Source organism: Gorilla gorilla, chromosome 2, assembly GCF_029281585.2.
Source record: "Gorilla gorilla gorilla isolate KB3781 chromosome 2, NHGRI_mGorGor1-v2.1_pri, whole genome shotgun sequence".
NCBI lineage: Eukaryota > Metazoa > Chordata > Mammalia > Primates > Hominidae > Gorilla > Gorilla gorilla.
In genome coordinates this window covers 132,631,569-132,653,699 of record NC_086017.1, presented here as the reverse complement: position 1 = coordinate 132,653,699, position 22,131 = coordinate 132,631,569, and the positions used below count along the sequence as shown (strand labels likewise).

General features: G+C 36.3%; 1 protein-coding gene across 1 annotated transcript in view; it reads left to right on the top strand.

The window, feature by feature from the left end:
* Nucleotides 1–22,131, top strand: part of IQCB1 (IQ motif containing B1) — a 65,023-nt gene that overhangs the window by 39,390 nt on the left and 3,502 nt on the right. The window contains exons 10-13 of the mRNA XM_031009797.3: nucleotides 173–282; nucleotides 5,212–5,354; nucleotides 7,001–7,149; nucleotides 13,523–13,654. Coding sequence (XP_030865657.2) covers nucleotides 173–282; nucleotides 5,212–5,354; nucleotides 7,001–7,149; nucleotides 13,523–13,654 — 534 coding nt within the window. The remainder of the gene's footprint in view (nucleotides 1–172; nucleotides 283–5,211; nucleotides 5,355–7,000; nucleotides 7,150–13,522; nucleotides 13,655–22,131) is intronic.

Below are 22,131 nucleotides of genomic sequence, written 5' to 3'. Positions count from 1 at the left end.
TTGCCTTACCAAGCCTAACATACCTCCTTTGGGAGGTAAGATTTAATATTCTTACCCATCTTGTTAGAGCTAGAGATTAATACTTGCCCTGACCTGATACTTTAAGAGGTAAACTTTTTTTTTTTTTAAAGACCTTCCTAGAGATATCTCTAAATTATTTTCGGCATTTCAGAAACTACATCAAGCAGCATGCTTGATTCAAGCCTATTGGAAGGGTTTTCAGACAAGAAAGAGATTAAAGAAGCTTCCATCTGCTGTGATTGCTTTGCAGAGGAGTTTCAGGTAAAAAAATTTGGTGAGGGGATTGGTGATCATAGAATCTTACTAGAGTACAGTTGAATTGAAATTTAGGTGATTTTTTTTAATTTCCTAGTATGTTTCTTGTTATCTTTTCATTTTTTTTCCATACGTTTCTGGGTACCAACACTCCAGTAACCAGATGCTCTTTCAAAGCAAAGGATGTAAGACAGGAATCTGATGTGTCAAATATGCAATCCTATCCACTTAATAAGATATTTGGGGAGGGGCCAAGCCTACAAAGGGAGCCAATGATAGTTATATTATTAAATCCTCTAAACCAACAGTTATCATAATTTCATGTGTATAATTATAACAATAACATGTATGCGTATAAGAGTTTAAGTCTGTTAACCTGATTTTCCTGAATAAATATGGCATGGATGGATATCTTCACTGAATTACGATATAGTTTGGCATTTATTTCAAGTAGACTGAAAAGGAAATACTGAAGACATAGCCCACTTTCTGCAATGACTTAACCAATCCAGATCCTCCAAGGTCACAGAACAAGAAAAAATAACTTAGCTTCTAGGTAATTTTTGGTAAAGAAGATCTGTTTCAGAGGTGACTTTTTCATGCAGCCTAACTTAAAGCCAAGCTTTAGTTTGCTAAAATGAAACTGGCATTTTACAGAAGTTAATTTTTTAAAGAAAACTGAAACTATTCTTTTAATAACTGCAGATGCATTTCTCAGTTATAAAAACATTTAAAAATAGCTCTGGGGTTCAAAATACTATGTAGTCACAGAGTTGAAGACATTGAAATCACTCTAGCTAACTGTGTCTCTTAGTGGGTATCCTATTAATTGATGAACGTTTTCTTCAGGGAAGAATTAAAGATGGATTTTAAATATTATTGGGCATGAATATTGTTGGTAGCAAAGAAAAGAATTAATTTTTAAATATATATCAAATGCCTAGTATATGATATATATACTAGGCATTTAACAGATTCGAGTTTGTATCTCACTTCAGCAGCTTACTGGTTGAGTGAACTTGGACAATCCCCCACCTCTCTCAGCCTCAAACTTCCAATCTATAAAATGAGAATAATAGTTTATACACTTGTATGATCAAGATAATGTAAAATTTGAGATAATACAAAGTTTTTAGCATATTATCTGGCACTTAAAAAATGATAGGAGGAAAAATGCATATGGCACATTTTCTGTCCTTGAAAATTTACAAATCTAGGTAGACAAATAGATGCATTAAATAGGTAGTACTAATGAGAAGCAAGTATTATCCATCTATTATTACTCAAAGTTTATTGCCTATCTTACAAGCTGTTTTTTTTTTTTAAAGCATTTCTGTGGTTAGATACATTTGGGAAATATTGAGTACTTTTTGAGTCACAGTGTATATTTTTCTACCCAAAGCATCTGAGGTGCTCTTGGTATTGCCTCTGTGGTGAATTCAGATAGAGTAGGTATTACTTATGGATTCCACCTGCTATCATCCTTAGTTACCTGTCATCTTAAATTTAAGGGTACCCTTATACATGGATTCAGAGCATTAATGTTTAGTCCCACAAGAGTTCCCAAATTTGCTCATATACTCTCTCTTTCAATATTAAAGTCTCTATTTAAAAGTAGCCCAGGATTACAGATTTTTTTCTACTTAGAAGTGTATCTATGGAATCTAATATTCCATTATTTTAAAATAGAAATTCCATTGCTTTCTTTATGTAACCAGAAGAGATATAAATACTTCCATTAAAAAGATAAGCTGTGAAGCAAAAATTATTTAAGTCTCACATTTTGTGTTTGTTGCCTTTCCAGTATTTTTGCATTTGAGGTTCCAGAATATACTGAAATGCGGTTCTAACCTGTTGCATTCTATTTAATTTTTTAATTTTCAGTTTTCTCCAGTTCAGCACCTTCCCTCTTCTGTTAGTTGTAACAGTTCATGCAAATGTCTCTTGCTTCCTTTGTAGCTTGGTTTTTTTTCAAAGGTTATTTCTGTCTTTTTGTGCTCAGGTCTTATCTCAGTAATTTCCCCCTCCCATGGTTTTGGGAGAGAGACTGCCCACCGGTCACACTTATGGGTCCAGGTTGATTAGTGTTCTTTAGATTCAGCAAGAGGCATTCTTTTATAGTCACACCCTTGCTAATGCACTTTCATAGTGGTTTCTTTTTTATTTAGTCATTTCTCGTATTCAGAAACTTTGTCTCTTAAGTACTCTTCTTCAGCAAGGTTTTCTGAAGCAGCTAACAGCTGCTCTAGTTATCTTAGAGAAACCTCACAATTTACCTACCTCTATCATAGTGCTGATTTTTAAGTGTTTTAATTACATTTGTTGATTTCATCTTGAAACTGAGCTCCTTAAATGCAGATAGCATCTTTTTTCTCTCTCTCCCTCTGAGGCACGGTGTCTTGGCAGCAGAAAATTTGGTCAACTCCCACTTTAATGGTAAAAATTCAGATTGATTAAATGTAAATCATGGAATTTACTTATTTCAGAATATGACATCTGATCAGTCATTTCATCTGCAGAAGTGTAGTACAGATGCCAGGTGGTCCAGTGCCTACTAATTCTTACAAAGAAACCAGTTGGAAGAATAATTGTTTGATTTTTGAGTGATTAGAGAAACTCTGAACAAAATAACTAGATGTTATTTAATAATAAATGGGGGAATTACATTCAAAATCACTTCAGTTCCTAATAAATGTTTTCAGATATGAAAGTAAAACATATGAATCCAATAAGCACACCTGTTTACAATTTAGTCCCTATTTAAATCACCATATCTCACTTTTGTCCTGTCTTTCTGGTTTGTACTTTACTTCCACCTTCATGCTCCATAGTCTTTTCATTTTTGCCATATTTCATAGCCTACATGCCTAAATTGTTTCCCAAACCCAGTTTTCTGACAGATTAAATATTCTAGCAGATGCAATTTTAATGATTACTATGTTTTTCATACTAATAGTGTAAAATGGTATTTAAAATATTGATAATGCAGTATTAGACATTATAATCTATAGCCAATTAGAAGTTAGAAACAGAGGTAGTTTTTTGTCGTTGTTGTTGTTTTGAGGCGGAGTTTCACTCTGTCACTCAGGCTAGAGTGCAGTGGCACGATCTTGGCTCACTGCAACTTCCACCTCCCAGATTCAAGCTCCCGCCTCAGCCTCCCAAGTAGCTGGGACTACAAGTGCACACCATCACACCCAGCTAATTTTTGTATTTTTAGTAGAAATGGGGTTTCGCTATGTTAGCCAGGCTGGTCTCAAACTCCTGACCTCAGGTGATCCACCCACCTTGGCCTCCCAAAGTGCTGGGATTACAGGCGTGAGCCACCGCGCCCGGCCACAGAGGTAGTTTTTTAAAAATCAGTTTAAAAGGAGGCTCTGTTTAGGGCCTGCTCTCTTTTACCCTCTATGAATGGGTAAGAGATAAAACATTATTATCTGCATGCTGTATAACCCAGAAGTTTTGAGGTGATGGAGTTCTGTAGAACAGGCAAGTTGCTATCAGCTATTCTTTGGGAAGGGAGAGGCCCTTACCTACTTCATTTCCAGCTTTCACAAAGAGCAAGAGACACTTAGAACTATTCAACTAGCCCTAGATCTTCTCTGGAATCTTTTGACACGCATATACTTTTGAGGTCTTCTCTACCCTTGATAATAGGGATAAGAAAGTAGTTTCAAAACAAATAAATTCTCTACTCTGCCCTAAGTAGAAAGCTAGAGAAAATTTAAGTTGTAATTGATGGAAGAATTTATGAGAAACAACCACAGGCACACAAAATTTTATCAAAATCAAAATAAACTATTTTGAGTTGAAAATTCAGTTGAAAAATCATAATAATCCTCTCTAACTATACTATAATGAAGTCTGACTATTAAGAGTACAAAGCTATAGCCAAGGTACCACATTTGTTTACAGTTTAATTCTAAGAATACAGTTTAAAAAAAAGATCTAAGAGAAAATGTTCTTGAGGGAGACACATGTCAAATTAAGTCTATAGAGGTAAACTAAGTAGTTTATTCTGCCTTTCTTCTTATCCTCGTTTTCTTTTTCTGTGGGTGTCTGAAAGCATTTTGAGTATATTTACTGTAAACTGACACTTGTAGTCTCCTTACATAGTGATATTGGAAGCAACAAAAACTAGATGGGAATGGCTAAGGAGAAATTTTGGTGAATAAAAGCAGATAATACAGAAATTATAATTATATACAATGTTTGTGGTCACATGAAAATTTTCATAACCAGTTACGAAAGTAATGTTCAGTTGTCAATAATTGAGAAATAGGCATAAGAAGAAAATAAAGATCAACTGTAATTACATCATGCAGTAAAAATCACTTGAAATTTTAATGTTTTTTATTTATTTTTCTGTGTAAGTAAATGTAAGTTTTTTGACACAATTTTGATCTCATTCTTCTATATCCTGATTTTCCTTTTACCTGACATTAGATCATCAGTATATTCTCATGTCACTAAATATTCTTCGAACATTGTATGTTTTTCATAGTTCATAGAATCCCATCCCATCAGGTGAATGAACCAGTATCTGTTTATCCAACTCCCTGTTGTGAGACAAAGTTTGTTTTCAACTTGTTACTGTTGTAATACTGTGGAGAACATTTTTGAACATAAATTTTTACATATATATCTGATTATTTCCTTAAGAAAAGTATTTGTAATAGAATTAATTGGTCATCACTTTTAAGGCTTTTTGTTTATATATTTCAAATATTTTTCCAGACTTTTAATGCATATATTCAAATATTTCTACAGAAAGATTGCACAACAGCAGCAGATGACAAGCTATTTTATCATACCTTATTAACACTAGAAATTATCTTAAAATTTTTTGTTTACATTTATTTGATTACTAGTGAGGTTATGCATTTTTTCATATGATTTATGAAAATTATGTATAACACACTGTTTCCATCACAGATCCAAACGATCAAAGATGTTGCTGGAGATAAATAGGCAGAAGGAAGAAGAGGACCTCAAATTACAATTGCAACTTCAAAGACAGAGAGCCATGAGACTTTCCCGAGAATTGCAGCTGAGTATGCTCGAAATAGTTCATCCAGGTGAGTGGCAGTATCAACTTTATAAATATAAGAATATTTAGGTTATCTTTTAACAAACCAAGTTTTCTAGCTACGTGATGATTTTTTTTTAAATTTGGACTTTTGTCCTTTTTCTCTGTTTTTCAGATAAACTTTATTAGATCTTCTGAGTTCAAAAATGGTTACTGTTTTTTCAATTCAGACCTATTAGTTGACGATGAACAATCTCCCTACCAGTTTTTTTTCTTATCCTTCAGATAATTTAGTGAAACATAAAAATGTATGCATAAAGATAGCTGTTAGAGAAACAAAGATACTTCTTGAACTGAAACAAGGAGTTGGAATATTATTACATTCTGCCATCAGAGCTTAACTCATTCCTTAGTACAAATGTTGTGACATCTTCTTGCCGCCTTTGACAGACTAAGCTGAAATTAATAAGAAGATGTGGTCTGAGAGGTCTTAGTGGTTTCAATATTATCTTCAAATTATTTTACCTGTCTTCTTGTTATTCAATCCAGGGTCCTTCACTAGCCCTTTATTTCACTTCATCTCCATTAAATATAGATGTTTTCTAGGGTTCCATCCTCATCTTATTCCTGTCATTTTGCTCTTCCTGGGGTATCCATCCATAACTGCAGCTCAACTCTCAGCTGAGTGCTGAGCAGTCTCAAATCTGGTCTCCATCTTCACCTACTCTCCTAAGCTCTTAGAGCAAAATTGCCCAAGAGAAATTTTTACAAAAATGAAAGGTTGTATATCTGTACCATCCAGTAGGGTAGCCAGTGGCTAGAGATGGCTATTGAGTATTTGAAATATGGCTAGTGCACTGAAGGACCTGAATTTTAATTTTACTTTATTTTAACCCAAGTAGCCACTTGTGGATAGTTTCTACTCTATTGAATAACACACCTCTGTAGCCAACTGCCTATTGGATCCAGCTTTACCTGGATATCCACAGGCATCCCAAACACCAAAGTCATTGTCTTACCCCTCAGATTTCCTTTTCCTTTATTCCCCATCTCAGGTAATGGCACCAACAACTTACTCAGTTTCCCATTTGAGACATCCTGGAGTCCTTTCCCTCTTTTACCTCCATATCCAATTGATCATTAAATTATATCAGTTTCTTATACTCCCCCAAATACGCCCCCCTTTTTATTAACAATTCTACTGCCTTATTCTGTCACATATGTACGGGGAACCCTGGGCTGTATGCTGAGCAACTCCAAGAAAGCAAAAAGAAAGTCATCTGTATAACTGACTGAGTGACTTAAGAGAAATTTGGAAGCATGTAGAGTAGAGAACACATACACACATTTTGCCCTTTCCCTCTGGTGGTACTGAATGACTTCTTAATCATGTACTTAGGAATTTTTTTTTTTTTTTTTTTTTTTAGTGTTCTTTGTGTCGGATTTTCAGCCATTTTCTTATTACTCTACCACAAAAATATTATATGAGTTCTTTCTGTGAAGAAGCTGCATAATCTGGGAAAGCTTTGTTTCTAAAATCTTAGAACCATGGTAAAATAATAGAATTGGGAAAATTAGTGAACAATATTGACAAAAATAAAAAGAATGCAAGATTATTATTATCATTGTCCTGATTCCAGAACTTAAGAAAGCATGGCAGTGAGTATGTTGTAATAGTGTCTATCATCTTTTTAGGTCAGGTGGAGAAACACTATCGGGAAATGGAAGAGAAATCAGCATTGATTATCCAGAAACATTGGAGAGGGTACAGGGAAAGGAAAAATTTTCACCAACAGAGGCAGTCTCTCATAGAGTATAAAGCAGCTGTCACACTTCAAAGAGCAGTGAGTCTAATGTAGTGAAAAGAGCTCTGAATCAAGAGGCAAAAACATGAGTTCAAAACTGACTTTGCTAATTACCTGTTGTAAAGCCTTGGTCAAGACACTTAGTTTTCTTGAGCCTTAGTTTTTTCTTTTTTAAAAGAAAAACCCCTTACCTCTGGCTGAGCTGATTTTGACACTCAGTCCTTAGTACTGCCTTAGAACCTTGTACATCATTTACTATACTGCAGTGTTGTTTTGTTAATTATTTCCCTTCTTACTTGGGCTGTGAGTTCTTCAAGAATAAGGAGCTAAGTCTTATTGTTGTCAGCTGATCACATGTGCTTGATGTATGAATAGATGTTTACCCTTACCCTTTTCACTCAGTTGTTATGTGGATCAGATACCCTAATTTATGGGAATGTATTTTGTAAATTACAAAGTTCTGTGCAAGTGCAGCATGTGATATTTGATTTTTTTAATGCACAGATGAGATATTAGGTATATTTAGATCATTATAACATTTTAATTGTAGAATTGTATTTTTTTTTTTTTTGAGACGGATTCTTGCTCTGTTGCAAGGCTGAAGTGCAATGGCACGATCTTGGCTCACTACAACCTCCGCCTCCCAGGTTCAAGCAATTCTCCTGCCTCAGCCTCCCGAGTAGCTGGGACTACAGGCATGCACCACCACACCCATCTAATTTTTGTATTTTTAATAGAGACAGGGTTTCACCATATTGGCCAGGATGGTCTCGATCTCTAGACCTCGTGATCTGCCCACCTCGGCCTCCGAAAGTGCTGGGATTACAGGCGTGAGCCACCGTGCCTGGCCTCTTATTCTTAAATATCAATCTTTCTGTGATCTCTCTAGAGCATAGTACTATTTTGTTGCCTTGGAATTTAATGACCAGTTTTCCTAACATCCAGTTGTTCTCCTATACATGGCTAACTTTCATATTAGGATTTCAGGTCCTATAGCATTTAGCTTAACAATCCCTTACTGAATTTTTAGGTCAATTTCAGTTTTCTACTGTGATAGATTTTGAACAGTCTCTGTGATTAACTTTTTACAAAGTTTTTTTTTTTAATCATCCAAAAAACATTGTAGAATAAATACTAGAGAAATAGGAAGAGATGCCTGCCTCCTACTCCTTCTTCAGGCTCTTCTGGGGATCTCAGATTGTATCTGCAACAAACAGTCCTGCACCATCACTGTATCACACGTACTCCTGATTTTTACCTTCTGCTAAACAAAGCCATCTAAGGGTTAACCAGTTGATATTAGGGTTGGAGACACTTCCTTTGGAGGAAGCTTTGGCTTCTTTCTAATACTTTTACCTCATAAATACCTCCTTTTTAAAGTCTTCCTTGTCATAGAAATAGCTGGGCCCTTATTAAGTTGACTTACTACCTTGCCTGATTTAGATGACCTCAATACTTTGTAAAAGTATCCTGTACTGTAAAGTGAAATATCCTGGTTTGCCTACCATTTCTTAGAGAAAAAATTAGGGGTCATCATAGGAACATATCTGAAGGCTATGAAGGCAAGGTTGTTTTGGCTTTTATACTTTCCATTGGCACAAAAGGAAGATTAGTCACATTTGCCTCATATCTCCTCTAGCTAAGAAAAGGAATGAGTCTCTGTTTAAGAGCAAAAAGGGATGGGTCAAGGTCATGTTTATAGTCTTTGCATCTCATTAATAAAAATAAGATGAAGTCAAAGCAAAGTTAGCCAAAATGGAAAAGGAAATAAGAGGGTTACTTTTTTTTTTTTTTAAGAGACATGGTCTCACTCTGTCACCCAGGCTGGAGTACAGTGGTGTGTTCATAGTTCATCACAGCCTTGAACTCCTGGGCTAAAGTGATCCTCCTGCCTCAGCCTCCCTAAGTGCTGAGATTATAGGCATGAACCACCATGCGTGGCCAAGAATTACTTTCAAAGAAGGAAAAGAGAAAGAAAAATGGGAAAGTACACTGAGAAAATAAATAGAAAAATAGAGAAAATTAAAACAAGGCAATAGTCAATAAAGGATACATTTTGCCATATTTTTAAAGCGTCCTTTTCTTTCCTTTTCTTTTCTTTTTTCTTTTCTTTTGAGACAGAATCTCTCTCTGTCTCCCAGGCTGGAGTGCAGTGGTGCAATCATACCCCACTGGAGCCTTTATCTGCGAGGCTCAAGAGATCCTCCCACCTCAGCCTCCACAGTAGCTGAGACTACAGGCTTGCACCACCAGGCCCAGCTAATTTTTTTTTTTTCAGTAGAGACTAAGTCTCACTCTGTTCTCCAGGGTGGTCTCCAACTCCTGAGCTCAAGTGATCCTCCCACCTCACCCTCCCAAAGTGCTGGAATTACAGATGTGAGCCACTGCGCCTGGCCTAAAGTATCCTTTTCTAAGACACACTAGAGATCTGCACTGTTCAATAAAATAATCATTAAGCATACGTAGCTGGCTATGGAGAACTTGACATGTAGCTAGTCCAAATTGAAATGTGTTGTAAGTGTAAAATACCCACCAGATTTTGAAAATGTAGCATGAAAAAGAAGTGTAAAGTATCTCAGTAATACTTTTTTATATTGATTACATGATGAAATACTAATATTTTGTGTATATTGTTGTATTATATAACTGAGTAAATATTGTTTCGCCCATTTTTTATTTTCTTAATGTGACTACTAGAAAATTTAAAATTACATATATGATTCACCTTATATTTCTGTTGGCACTGCAACTGATCTTGCTAAGAAAAAAATGGGAAATAATTCATTAGCCTCATTGAAAGTAATATACCAGCCTGGGCAATGTCACAAAACCTCATCTCTACTAAAAATACAAAAATTAGCCAGGTGTGGTAGCATGTACTGGTAGTCCCAGCTACTCTGGAAACTGAAGTGGGAGAAAATCACCTGAGCCTGGGAAGTTGAGGCTGCAGTGAGCTGTGATCACACCACTGCACTCTAGCCTGGGTAATAGGAATAAGACCCTGCCTCAAAAAAAAAAAAAAAAAAAAGTAATATAAATGAGTAGGAATATCCTTTCAATGAGTGTGTCCCTCAGGAAGAACTGGTTATTAGTGTCCTTGGCAGGAAAAGAAAGGCCAGAACAGTTATCCACCTTCTGTTTCTCTCTTACTTGATGCAAAAACAGAGGCATTGTTTCTCCAGGAGCTAAAAATTGGGGAAATTTGCTAAAAGAGAAAAATCAAGGAAAGGGGAGAATAGAAAGAAAGAAGAGAGTCTCAACAGAAGGATGCAAGCACAGTTGAAAACTCAAGTACCATACTGAAAACAAGGCCGGGCACGGTGACTCATGCTTGTAAATCCCAGCACTTTGGGAGGCTGAGGCGGGAGGATCACTTGAGCTCAGGAGTTTGAGACCAGCCTAGGACACATAGTAAGACTCTTTCTCTATAAAAAATTAGCTGGGCTTGGTGGCACATACCTGTAGTCCCGGCTACTCGGGAGGCTGAAGTGGGAAGATCACTTGAGCCCAGGAGGTTGAGGCTGCAGTGAGCCATAATCAAGCCACTGCACTCCAGCCAGGGTGACAGAGTGAGACCCTGTCTTAAAAAAAAATACCAAAAAGTAAGAGTACTAGGGAAATTTTCTAAACCGCTTCTTAGTGCCCACTCTTAAATATCAGCTGAAAGATAAGTATCACTGAATATCTAAGGAAAGACAAAGACAAAACAAATGGAATAAAACTATTTGGTAGAATATAAACATTGCAGGTATAAGGAAAAATTTTTTTTAATCTGTTACTAATATCCTCAGAGAGATAAGGAAAGGTAATATATGAAACAAAACCAAGATACCGTATAAAATGGAGCACACAGAATAAAATTTGACAGGGAAAACTGAAAGACTAATAAAAGGACTGTGTGGGGGAAAAGTTAAAGAAATCTCACAGAAAGCAAGGAAAAAAGATTTTGCCAGTGGCACACACCTGTAATCCCAGCTACTCAGAAGGCTAAGGCAGCAGGATGGCATTAGCTCAGGAGTTCTAGGCCGGCCTGGTCAACATATGAAATATCATTAGAAAAAGAAAAAAAGGTAGAATCTTTAATTTAAAAAAAAAAAAAAGATGGATAGAAAAGACTACCAGTCTAGGAGGTCAAACAGCCAAACATTTGAAGTCAAGAACAAGAAAAAACAGAAGATGGAAAATCAAATAACTTAAGATTTCCAAGAAGTGAATGTCATGAATTTTAGATTAAGGGGACCAATTAAGTGTCCAATACAGTGACAGAAACACTTCTACATTTGTTTCATAATACTGTAAGATGTACTAGGAACAAAAGGACTTCTTGACAGGAACACTGGAAGCTAAAAAGTATTGAAGTAAGATTGTCACATATTTGAAGGAAAATGATTTCCAACTAGAATTCTATACCCAACTAAATTATTAATTAAAGATAAGGACAGACCAAAGACATTTTTAGATAAGAGGGAATAACCTGAGAAGGAAGGCAACATGGAATCCAAGAAACACAAGGGAAAGATGAAAAGTAGTCACCGAGATGATGGTGAATGGAGACCACAGGATGACAGCTATGCCCAAGGTATAGAGAGCAGTCAATCCAAATTACAGCAGGTCAGGAAGCTCGAGAAAATGTGTCCAAGAAAATGAATTTGATAGAATGGCTGCTGTAGTTTAATGTGTAGAAAATTAGGGCAGAGTTTGTAAAATATAATCGGTAGTATGGAAAACAAAGCATGGGAGAAAAGAGAATTAATAATTCCAGAGAAAATAAAAATGTGCAAGGAAGGAAAAGTAATTATAGTATACTATATTGTTCAAAAGTGAATAGCCTTTATGTGGTCACAATTTTGTAAACATTGAACATTAATTTAACTAAAATTATGATGTAATAATATAGGATGGATGGGGAGTAGAAACAGTGAAAGATAGCTAAATTCATACCTTTCATACAAGAAAATCAATAGATGATACCTATATCTGAAAAAAAATCACAGAAAAATAGATGGAGCTAAATATCAAAAGAATAACCTGAATTAAATTGTTGCCCTTGAATCAGGGGACAGGGTAAGTGGGTAACTCTAGTAAGAATTCTAGTAATTCTTATGAAACTGACAAATTAAACAATAGCATTCTAGTAATTCTTACAAAACTGACACATTAAACAATAGAGTTACATCAGCAAACTTTTCAGGGGAGGGCTATATAATAAAATATTTTAGGCTTTGCAGGTCATGTAGTGTGTCACATGTATTCAGTTATAGCACAAAAGCAGCCAATGAGCATGGCTGTGTTCCAATAAAATGTTATTTGTAGAGGTGGGACGCGATGGCTCACGTCTGTAATCCCAGCTCTTTGGGAGGCCGAGGCGGGCAGATCACAAGGTCAAGAGATCACAGCCTGGCTAACATGGTGAAATCCCATCTCTACTAAAAAATACAAAAATTAGCTGGGTGTGGTGGTGCATGCCTGTAATCTCAGCTACTCAGGGGGCTGAGGCAGGGGAATTGCTTGAACCTGGTGGGGTGGAGGTTGCAGTGAGCTGGGATTGTGCCACTGCACTCCAGCCTGGTAACAGAGCAAGACTCCATCTCAAAAAAAAAAATGTTATTTGTAAACATTAGATTTTGAATCTCATATAATTTTACATGCCACTAAATATTCTTTTATAATTTTACGTGCCACTAAATATTCTTTTCCCTTTAAATTAACAATGTAAAATGAAAAACAAAACAAAACAAAAAAAACAAAAACAAAATCACACACACATTTTTAGCTCTCAAGCCCTATGAAAACAGGCAGCAGGCTGGATTTGGCCTGTGGGCCATGATTTGCTGACCCCTGCTTTAAACAATGTGAACATGTAACTTTGATGAAAATAAAAACTACGAAGACACGAGCAGAGTGAAAACAATTGGAAAGAATAATTGCAGATTTGTCCCATATAATGCCTATTACAAAATTTCTTTTTACCAGAGTCCATTCTGAAGGACATGAGAAAGAATTCAGACAGAAATATACTGTCTCCTTGGTGTTTACAATCATCTAGGCTGTGTAGAATTAAGACCCCTTTTTTCTATAGACATAGAACCTGTCCTCTAGAGATCAAGTGCCTTGCCCAGAATCATAGCTTATAAGGGACTAGAATTGAGACTAGAATCTAATGCTTTTTTTTCCTCTTCATTGCTTACTGCACAAATAATACGTGACTATATCCTTGTAAAAAGCACTACAGAAGACTGTATATTTTAAAAGTCACTGTTCTCCTGCATTTTGTCACAGTCCCATTCCCCTCCTTATACACACTCAGAGTTAATCATTATTGCAATGTGATCACTACCATATGTTGTAGTGAGAAAATAGTTCTATTAGTTAGGGGAGAAAAATCACAAACCTTCATTTTTTTTTCTTCCAGGCACTTAAATTCCTAGTGAAGTGCCGTAAGAAAAAGAAACTATTTGCTCCTTGGCGAGGACTCCAAGAACTCACTGATGCACGCCGAGTTGAACTGAAGAAACAAGTGGATGACTATGTCAGAAGACATTTGGTATGAAGCTTCTGTACCATATCAGTATTACATTATTCCAATGCATGATATTGATAACTGTACACACACATATATTTTGTGTGTGTGTGTGTGTGTGTGTGTGTGTGTGTACATTTATTGCTGGTATAAGGTAATGCATTGGCTTTACCATAGAAGTAATGGTATATCTTTTTCTAGTTACGTAGCCATAGAGGTATAGTCAGTAGTGAAGGAGACTCTGCTTTAAATCAGTTTTTTCCCATACTATGTCAATAAGACTTGTTCATTGCTTCTTTTGCAATAGTACAGTAAAACTCGGACTATTTTGAACCTTCCAGAAAGAGTATATGTAACTGTCAATCAATGATTATTCATTCTTACATTTGTTGGACTACTAATGTACCTCCAGAAGCCAATAAGATATAGCATTTGACTATTTGCCTCTTATGATCTTACCACAATAATACTGCTAGCACCTTTATCCCAATAGAAATGTCCATATCTTTGACTTTCTATGACCACAGTATGGCAGGTCACCTGCTATTCACTTCTCCCACCTGAATTCTTGACCATCTACTCCTATGTGTCTTCAAAGGTCATTTCCCTTTCTGCCTTGGGAGTAACTCCCCACTCCTGTCATTAATTTTAATCAGGTGCACCTTTGCTGATTACCTCTACTTTCTTTTCTCTTACTGCTTCTCCCGTGCTTTCACACTTATGTAATTTTATGGAGAAAGCAGTTTATACATTTCAATCTATCAGAATTATTCCCTCATTTGAACCAAGCACTCATGGTGTATCTTGGTACTTTTCACGAGTTTTGTTGTGATTGTGGTGGTGTTGTTTGTGCCTGAGTTCATTCTCTCTCTCTCACACACACACACACATACACACACATACACACACACAGATACACACACAGACTTCTAAAATTTGAAGGTTCTGGATAACTGATGTTAGAGGCTTGATGTGATATTTAGGGAGTCCTATCATTCACCCTTTCATTCCTCCAGAGCGCCCAAAATGAAAGGACTTTTTGTAACAAACAAACAAAAACTACTGTACAAATGGAAATGAAGTACAAATATATTAGTAGCTGAGCATGTATCTGGTAACCACTGGAACACAGCAATGGTAAAACCTGACTTGGATAGCAAAGCTTAGTCCAGGAAGTGTAAATAAGCCCTCTTACTTTCCGCTTCTGCTAATCTGGATTTAGGGACCTAAAACCTAATGGAGTCTGTGGAGAAAGAGAGGAGGAAAAGACTACCCTTCTATGTCAGGCCCTCTGTGATTACCATAAAGAGGTAGACAATGGAAAAAGTTCTGACATTTGTTTCTGGCCAAGATGGAGTAACAGGGACTAGATTTACTTCCTGCCTGAAACAACCAGAAAAAGAAACAAACAGATAAAATGTATGAAATCGTTTTCAAGACCCTGGACATCAGACAACAAAGAACAATAATCTCTGAGAGGGAACAAAGCAAGCCCTATAATTACCCCAGCTTACTGTCTTGAAAGAGCTTCTAGGCCATAGCTCAAGGAAGAGAACAGAGAAGAGCTCTTTAGAATCCTTGAGTTAAGGAGATGGCACTGAGAGTCAGGTGACACCAAGGGAACTAGACTTCATAGAACAGAGTACCAGAGTAAAGAGAGCTGCAAAGAGAGAGAACCCCAGATACCTACAGAATCTACCCCTTGAGTATTCTCCAGAATACTAATCAGCATGTACATGTGAGGAAATTATCCAAAACCAAATTATCCAGTCATCTGAAAAGGTAAGACGGAAGTGTGTCTGGAACTCACATAGGTCCAGGAATAGTATCTGTTCCCATCAAATACGCTGGAGAAACTCATAATTCACAGGGTATTGTGAAGAGTACTCAGGAAGACCTTCCCTTAATAGTAGATTATGATTAGCCTAGACGGCTCCATCCTGCCAAACAAATTATAAAATCAAGAGTCAAAAAAAGATTAAAATGTTTTCATGTAATTTAACAGCATCCCAAAAAAAGACTCAAAATTTTAAGAAATATCAAAATATCCAGCACCCAACAAGGTAAAAGTCACAATGTCTAGCAGCTAATCAAATATTAAAGGCATGCATGGAAGTAGGAAAACAGGACCCATAATGAGGAGGATATTCAGTCAAACCAACCCAGAAATTACATAGATGTTAAAATTGGCAGAGAAGGGCATTAAAACAGTCATTATAACTGTATTCTATATGTTCAAAAAGTCAAGTAGAAAGATGGAAAATGTAAAAAAAATACCTGAATCAAACTCCTAGAGATAAAAACTTCAAAGTATGGTGTGAAAAATATACTTGATTAAAATAATAGCAGATTAGACTTTGCTGGATGGAAGATTAATATAGGTGAAGCCATAGTAGTAGATACTGCACAAAATGAGTCACAGAGAGGGGAAAAAAGAGAAAAATATTTGAAAAGACCATTACTGAGCTGTGGGACTGTAAGTGGCCCAGTAAATGAAAACTTGGAATCCCTGAAGGAGATGTAGAGAAAAATAATGGCTGAAAACTTTCCAAACTAAAAATGATAAGCCCATACCCAAACCAGTTAAGGTACATGGAAAAAACTGTGCCAAGGAATATCATAATCAAAATTGTCAAACCAGTGATACAGTGAAAATCTTAAAAACAAAAAAATTTTTTTATACATATATTTTTTATTATACTTTAAGTTCTAGGGTACATGTGCACAAGGTGCATGTTTGTTACATATGTATACATGTGCCATGTTGGTGTGTAAAAAAATTTTTAAATGTTACGTAAAGACAAAGATTACATTGCTCAGTAGGAACAGTGCAAGCAAGAAGATACCTTTTTTTTTTTTTTTTTTTTTTTGAGACAGAATTTCGCTGTTGTCGCCCAGGCTGGAGTGCAGTGGCGCAATCTCTGCAACTGCCGCCTCCCGGGTTCAAGTGATTCTCCTGCCTCAGCCTCCCAGGTAGCTAGGATTACAGGCGCCTGCCATCATGCTCAGCTAATTTTTGTATTTTTGGTAGAGATGGGGTTTCACCATGTTTACCAGGCTGGTCTCGAACTCCTGACCCCAGGTGATCCACCCATCTCAGGCTCCCAAAGTGCTGGGATTATAGGCATGAGCCACCGCCCCCGGCCAAAGATATCTTGCTTTAAAGTACTGAAAGGAAAAAAAGTTGTCAACCTAGAATTCTGTAGCTGGCAAAAAAATATTGTTAAAAAAAAAGACTTTTTCAGACATACAAAAGCTGAAAGACTTGATCACCAGTACACTTGCACTACCAAAAATGTTAAATCCTTAAAGTTGTAAAGGATTTAACATTGCAGAAATGTTAAATTCTTTTTATTTGTATAGATTGAAGGAGTAAAAATGCACATTTACATGCCTATATTGCAAGCTCCTGCCCAGCAAAATAAACAGTCAACAGTAAACAGCCTATAGAATGGGAAAAAATAGTTGCAAGCTATACATCTAACAAAGGGCTAATATCTAGAATCTACAAGGAACTCAACTCAAGAAGAAAAAGACAACCCCATTAAAAAGTGGGCAAAGCCAGATGCTGTGGCTCATGCCTGTAATCTCAGCACTTTGGAATGCCAAGGCCAGGAGGATTGCTTGAGCCCAGGAATTCGAGACCAGCTTAGGCAACATGGTGAGACCTGGTCTCTACAAAAAATTTAAAAATTAGCCAGGCATAGTGGTGCCTGTCTGTGGTCCCAGCTACTTGGGAGACTGAGGTGGGGCGATCACTTGAGCTCAGGAGGTTGAGGCTGCAGTGAGGCATGTTCATGCTACTGCACTCCAGCCTGTGTGGCTGAGTGAGACCCTGTCTCAAAAAAAAAAAAAAAGTGGGCAAGAAACATGAACAGACGTATATACAAGTGGTCAACAAACAATGAAAAATGCTCAATATCACTAATCATCAGAGAAATGTAAATTAAAATCATAATAAATAATCATATTATACCAGTTAAAATGGCTATTACTACAAAGTCAAAAACAACAGATGTTAGCAAGGATGTGGAGAAAAGGGAACACTTACACACTGTTGGTGGGAATGTAAATCAGAAATGTTAAGTTCTTTAAGGTGTAAAAGACTTAACATTTCTGTTTAAAATGATGCCAGGAAAAGATACCAGAGAGAAATCTGGCTCTACATAAAGAAATTAAGAGCACTGGAAATGGTCTTTACAGCCATGTGTCACATAATGAATTTTCAGTCAGTGTTGGACCGTATATACAACAGTGGTCACATAATATTGTAATGGTATATTTTTACTGGACATTTTCTATATTTATATATGTTTACATATACAAAAACTTACCATTGCATTAAAATTGCTTACTGTATTCAATACAATAACATGCTGTACAGATTTGTAGCCTAAGAGCAATAGGGTATACCACATAGCCTACATATGTAGTAGTCTATACCATTTAAGTTTCTGTAGGTACACTCAATGACATGCGCACAGTGACAGAATCACCTAACAGCACATGTATAGCAAACTAATTATTGACAGAGATATACAGTTAATGCAGAAAAACTGGAGCAACTGGCTATTCACATGTCAAAAAAATTGAACTTGAAGCCATACTTCACTTCATATGCAAAATTTAACTCAAAGTAGATCATAGGCCTAAATGCAAAACCTAAAACTATAAAACTTCTAAAAGGAAACAATGGAGAAATATTGTGACCTTTCTTGAATACAATACCAGAAGCATGATCCAAAAAGGAAAATTTGATATATTGGCTTTATTGAAATTTAAAACTTCTCTTCATAAGACACCATTAAGAGAATTAAAGAAACAAGGCAAAGATTGGGAGAATATCATTGCCAAGCATATATTTGATAAAGGTCCTATATCCATAATATAGAAAGAACTCTCAAAACTAAACAGTAAGAAAACATATGAACTAGTTGTTTTGTTTTTTAAATGGACAAAAGCTTTGAACAGATACTTCACCAAAAGATAGATGACAAATAAACACATGAAAAATGCATCATTAATCACTAAGGAAAATGCACATTAAAACCACAATAAGGGCCCAGCACAGTGGCTCATACCTGTAATCCTAACACTTTGGGAGGCCAAGGTGGGAGGATTGCTTCAGCCCAACAGTTTGAGACCAGCCTGGGTAACATAGTGAGACCCTATCTCTATTTTTTTTAATAAAAATTTAAAATTTTTCAAAAAATAACCCACAGTAAGATACTTCATACCTGTTGGAATTTTAAAAATGGAACATGCCAAAGGTTAGCAAGCATGTGGCAGAGTCATCACTTAGGGGAATGTAAAATAGTACAACTACTTTGGAAGACAGTTCAACAGTTTCTTTAAAAATTAAACATACATCTATCATATGATTCAGCCATTCTACTCCTAGATATTTACCCCAGAGAAAAAGAAATATATGTCCATACAGACACTTGTACATGAATGCTCATGGCCAAAAACTAGAACCATGGAGTACCATTCAGCATGTATAAAGGAATAAATTGATACTCTCAACAACATGGATGAATTTCTGGCCGGGCATGGTGGCTCACGCCCATAATTCCAGCACTTTGAGAGGCCAAGGCAGGTGGATCGCTTGAGCCCAGGAGTTCGAGGCTGCAGTGAGCAGTGATGGCACCACTGCACTCTATCCTGGGTGAGAGAGTGAGACCCTGTCTTCAAAAAAAATTTTTAAAGAAAAAGAAAAAAAAAACGGGGATGAATCTCAAAATAATTATGCTAAATGAAAGAAGCCAGACAGAATAGAATACATTCTTTATGATTCCCTTTATGTAAATTCTAAAAATATAAACTAATCTATAGTAACATTAAATAGATAAGTAGTTGCTTGGGATAAGTAGTTGGTGGATGGGTAGGATGAGGATAATGGTTTACAAAAGGGCACAAGGAAACGTAGTGATGAACTAGGTATGTGTATGTCAAAGCTTAGCAAATTGTACCCTTTCAATATTTGCTGTTTAGTATATGTTATTTTTACGTCAATAAAGCTATATTTTTTAAAAAGTTGTTTTAACCTAAATGCTTAAAAAAAAATTTAGGGGTCCTGAGATTTTAAAAATAATCAGCCTGGCCACCAATAAAACATGGCCAATGAATCTCTTCTTTTTAATTATTATTATACTTTAAGTTCTGGGATACATGTGCAGAACATGCAGGTTTGTTACATAGGTATACATGTGCCATGGGTGGTTTGGGACTCATCAACCTGTCATCTACATTAGGTTTTTCTCCTAATGCTATCCCTCCCTTAGCTCCCCACCCCCCGATAGGCCCCAGTGTGTGATGGTCCCCTCCCTGCGTCCACGTGTTCTCGTTGTTCAACTTCCACTTATGGTTGAGAACATGCAGTGTTTGGTTTTCTGTTCTTGTATTAGTTTGCTGAGAATGATGGTTTCCACCTTCATCCATGTCCCTGCAAAGGACATGAACTCATCCTTTTTTATGGCTGCATAGTATTCCATGGTGTAAATGGCCAGTGAATCTCTTAAGTGCTGATCAATCATATTAGCAACTCCTCCCTTAGCCAAACACCAGAACCGAGTTGGAGAGAGGGGCAGAACCACAACTGAAAGATTTTTCCTGTGAGCAGAGGTAGAATGAAGACAGACAGAAGCATGCCTCCTCTCCAACAAACAGATAATCAGTTCCTAAGCTCTGTAGAGAGGACTATATTGCTTTTAACAGTTTTAATCATTTACAAATTTAATCACCTTTATAAAAATTACATACCCAAGCCCCACACACCCCAAGAAATTCTGATACAGTAAGTTTTGTGTGGCCTCATGTATCTGTATTTTCAAAATTTATTTATTTTCAGGGTGGTAAAATAGATAAAATATAAAAATTACCATTTTAACTATGTTTAAATGTAGTTTGGTAGCATTAAGTACGTTCATATTGTTTGTGCAAGCTTCACCACCATCCCATCTTCAGAACTTTTTTCATCTTGCAGAATGGAAACTCTGCATCCATTAAACACTAACTCACCATTCCCTCACTACCCAGCTCCTGGCAACCACCATTCTACTTTCTGTCTCTATGAATTTGCCTACTCTAAGTACCTCATGAGTAGAATCATACTTCATTGTTTCAGTTAGTATAATGTCTTCAAGGTTCATGTTTTAGCATATGTCGGAATTTTCCACTTTTAAAGGCTGAATAATATTCCATTATATATACTACATTTTGTTTATCCAAGGAACACTTGGGTTCCATCCACCCTTTGGCTATTGTGAATAATGCTACTGTGACCATGTGTGTACAAATATCTGTGTGTGTACTTGCTTTCAATTCTTTTGGGTGAGTATCCGAAATGGAAATGCTAGATTGTATGCTAATTCTTTTTAAAAATTTTTTTGAGGAACTGCCATACTGTTTTCCATAGTGGCTGTACCATTTTACATTTCTACCAGTCACACACAGGGTTCCAGTTTCTGTACATCCTTGTCAACATTAGTAATTTTTGTTGTAGTCATTGTTTTTGATAGCAGCTAATAGATATGAAGTCGTATCTTATGGTTTGAACTTGCACTTTCCTAATTAGTGATTTTGAGCATCTTTTCATGTGTTTATTGGCCGTTTCTTTATCTTTTTTGCAGAAATGTCTGTTCAAGTCATTTGTTTATTTTTTTTTCCACAGGGTTATATTTTGTTCATTTTTTAATCAGGTTGTTTTTTGTAGAGTTTTGGAGTTCTTTATATATTATGGAGATTAATCCCTTAGATGTATGATTTGCAAACATTTTATGCCATTCTGTGGACTGCCAGTTAACTTTCTTGATAGTGATCTTTGGTGCACCAAAGTTTTTAATTTTGATGAAGTTCATTTTGTCTAGTTTTTGTTGTTTTTTTTTTTTTTTCCTGTGTTTTGGTGTCGTATGAAGAAATCATCACCAAAACCAATGTCATGATGCTTTTCCTGTGTTTTCTTCTAGGAGTTTTACAGTTTTAGCTCTTATGTTTAGGTCTTTGATCTCTCTTTTTCTAATACACTATATGTAGTTCTGATGCATGCTCCTGTTTTTCTTTTTTTAAAGTGCTTCTTTAGCCATACTCTAGTGCAGCTGTTTCAGATCCTGTGGCTGAGAAGTAAGGTTTTAGTGGAACAGGGTCATATCCAGGATAGGAACAGGAATACTTGAGAAAGCTGTGGTGTCAGGTTCTTTATCACCTCCAAAGTTAAGATTATTTCATCCTTGCCCAAACTAATCAGTTAAGTTCCCCTTAAATTAGCTGACTAGCCAAAAGAACATGGTCCTTTGGATGATTTTGTCCCTTGTTCTGTGAATCCAGAAGCAGTTACAACATATGGCTTGGATAAGTTTGGGAGTGAGAATGGGATAAGAAGTAAAACAAAGAAACAAAGGGATTGGCGTTGTTACACCTCTTATAGGCCAGTGTCTTTTTTTTTTTTTTTTTTAAGGCAGAGTCTTGCTCTGTTGCCTAGGCTGGAGAGCAATGGTGCAATC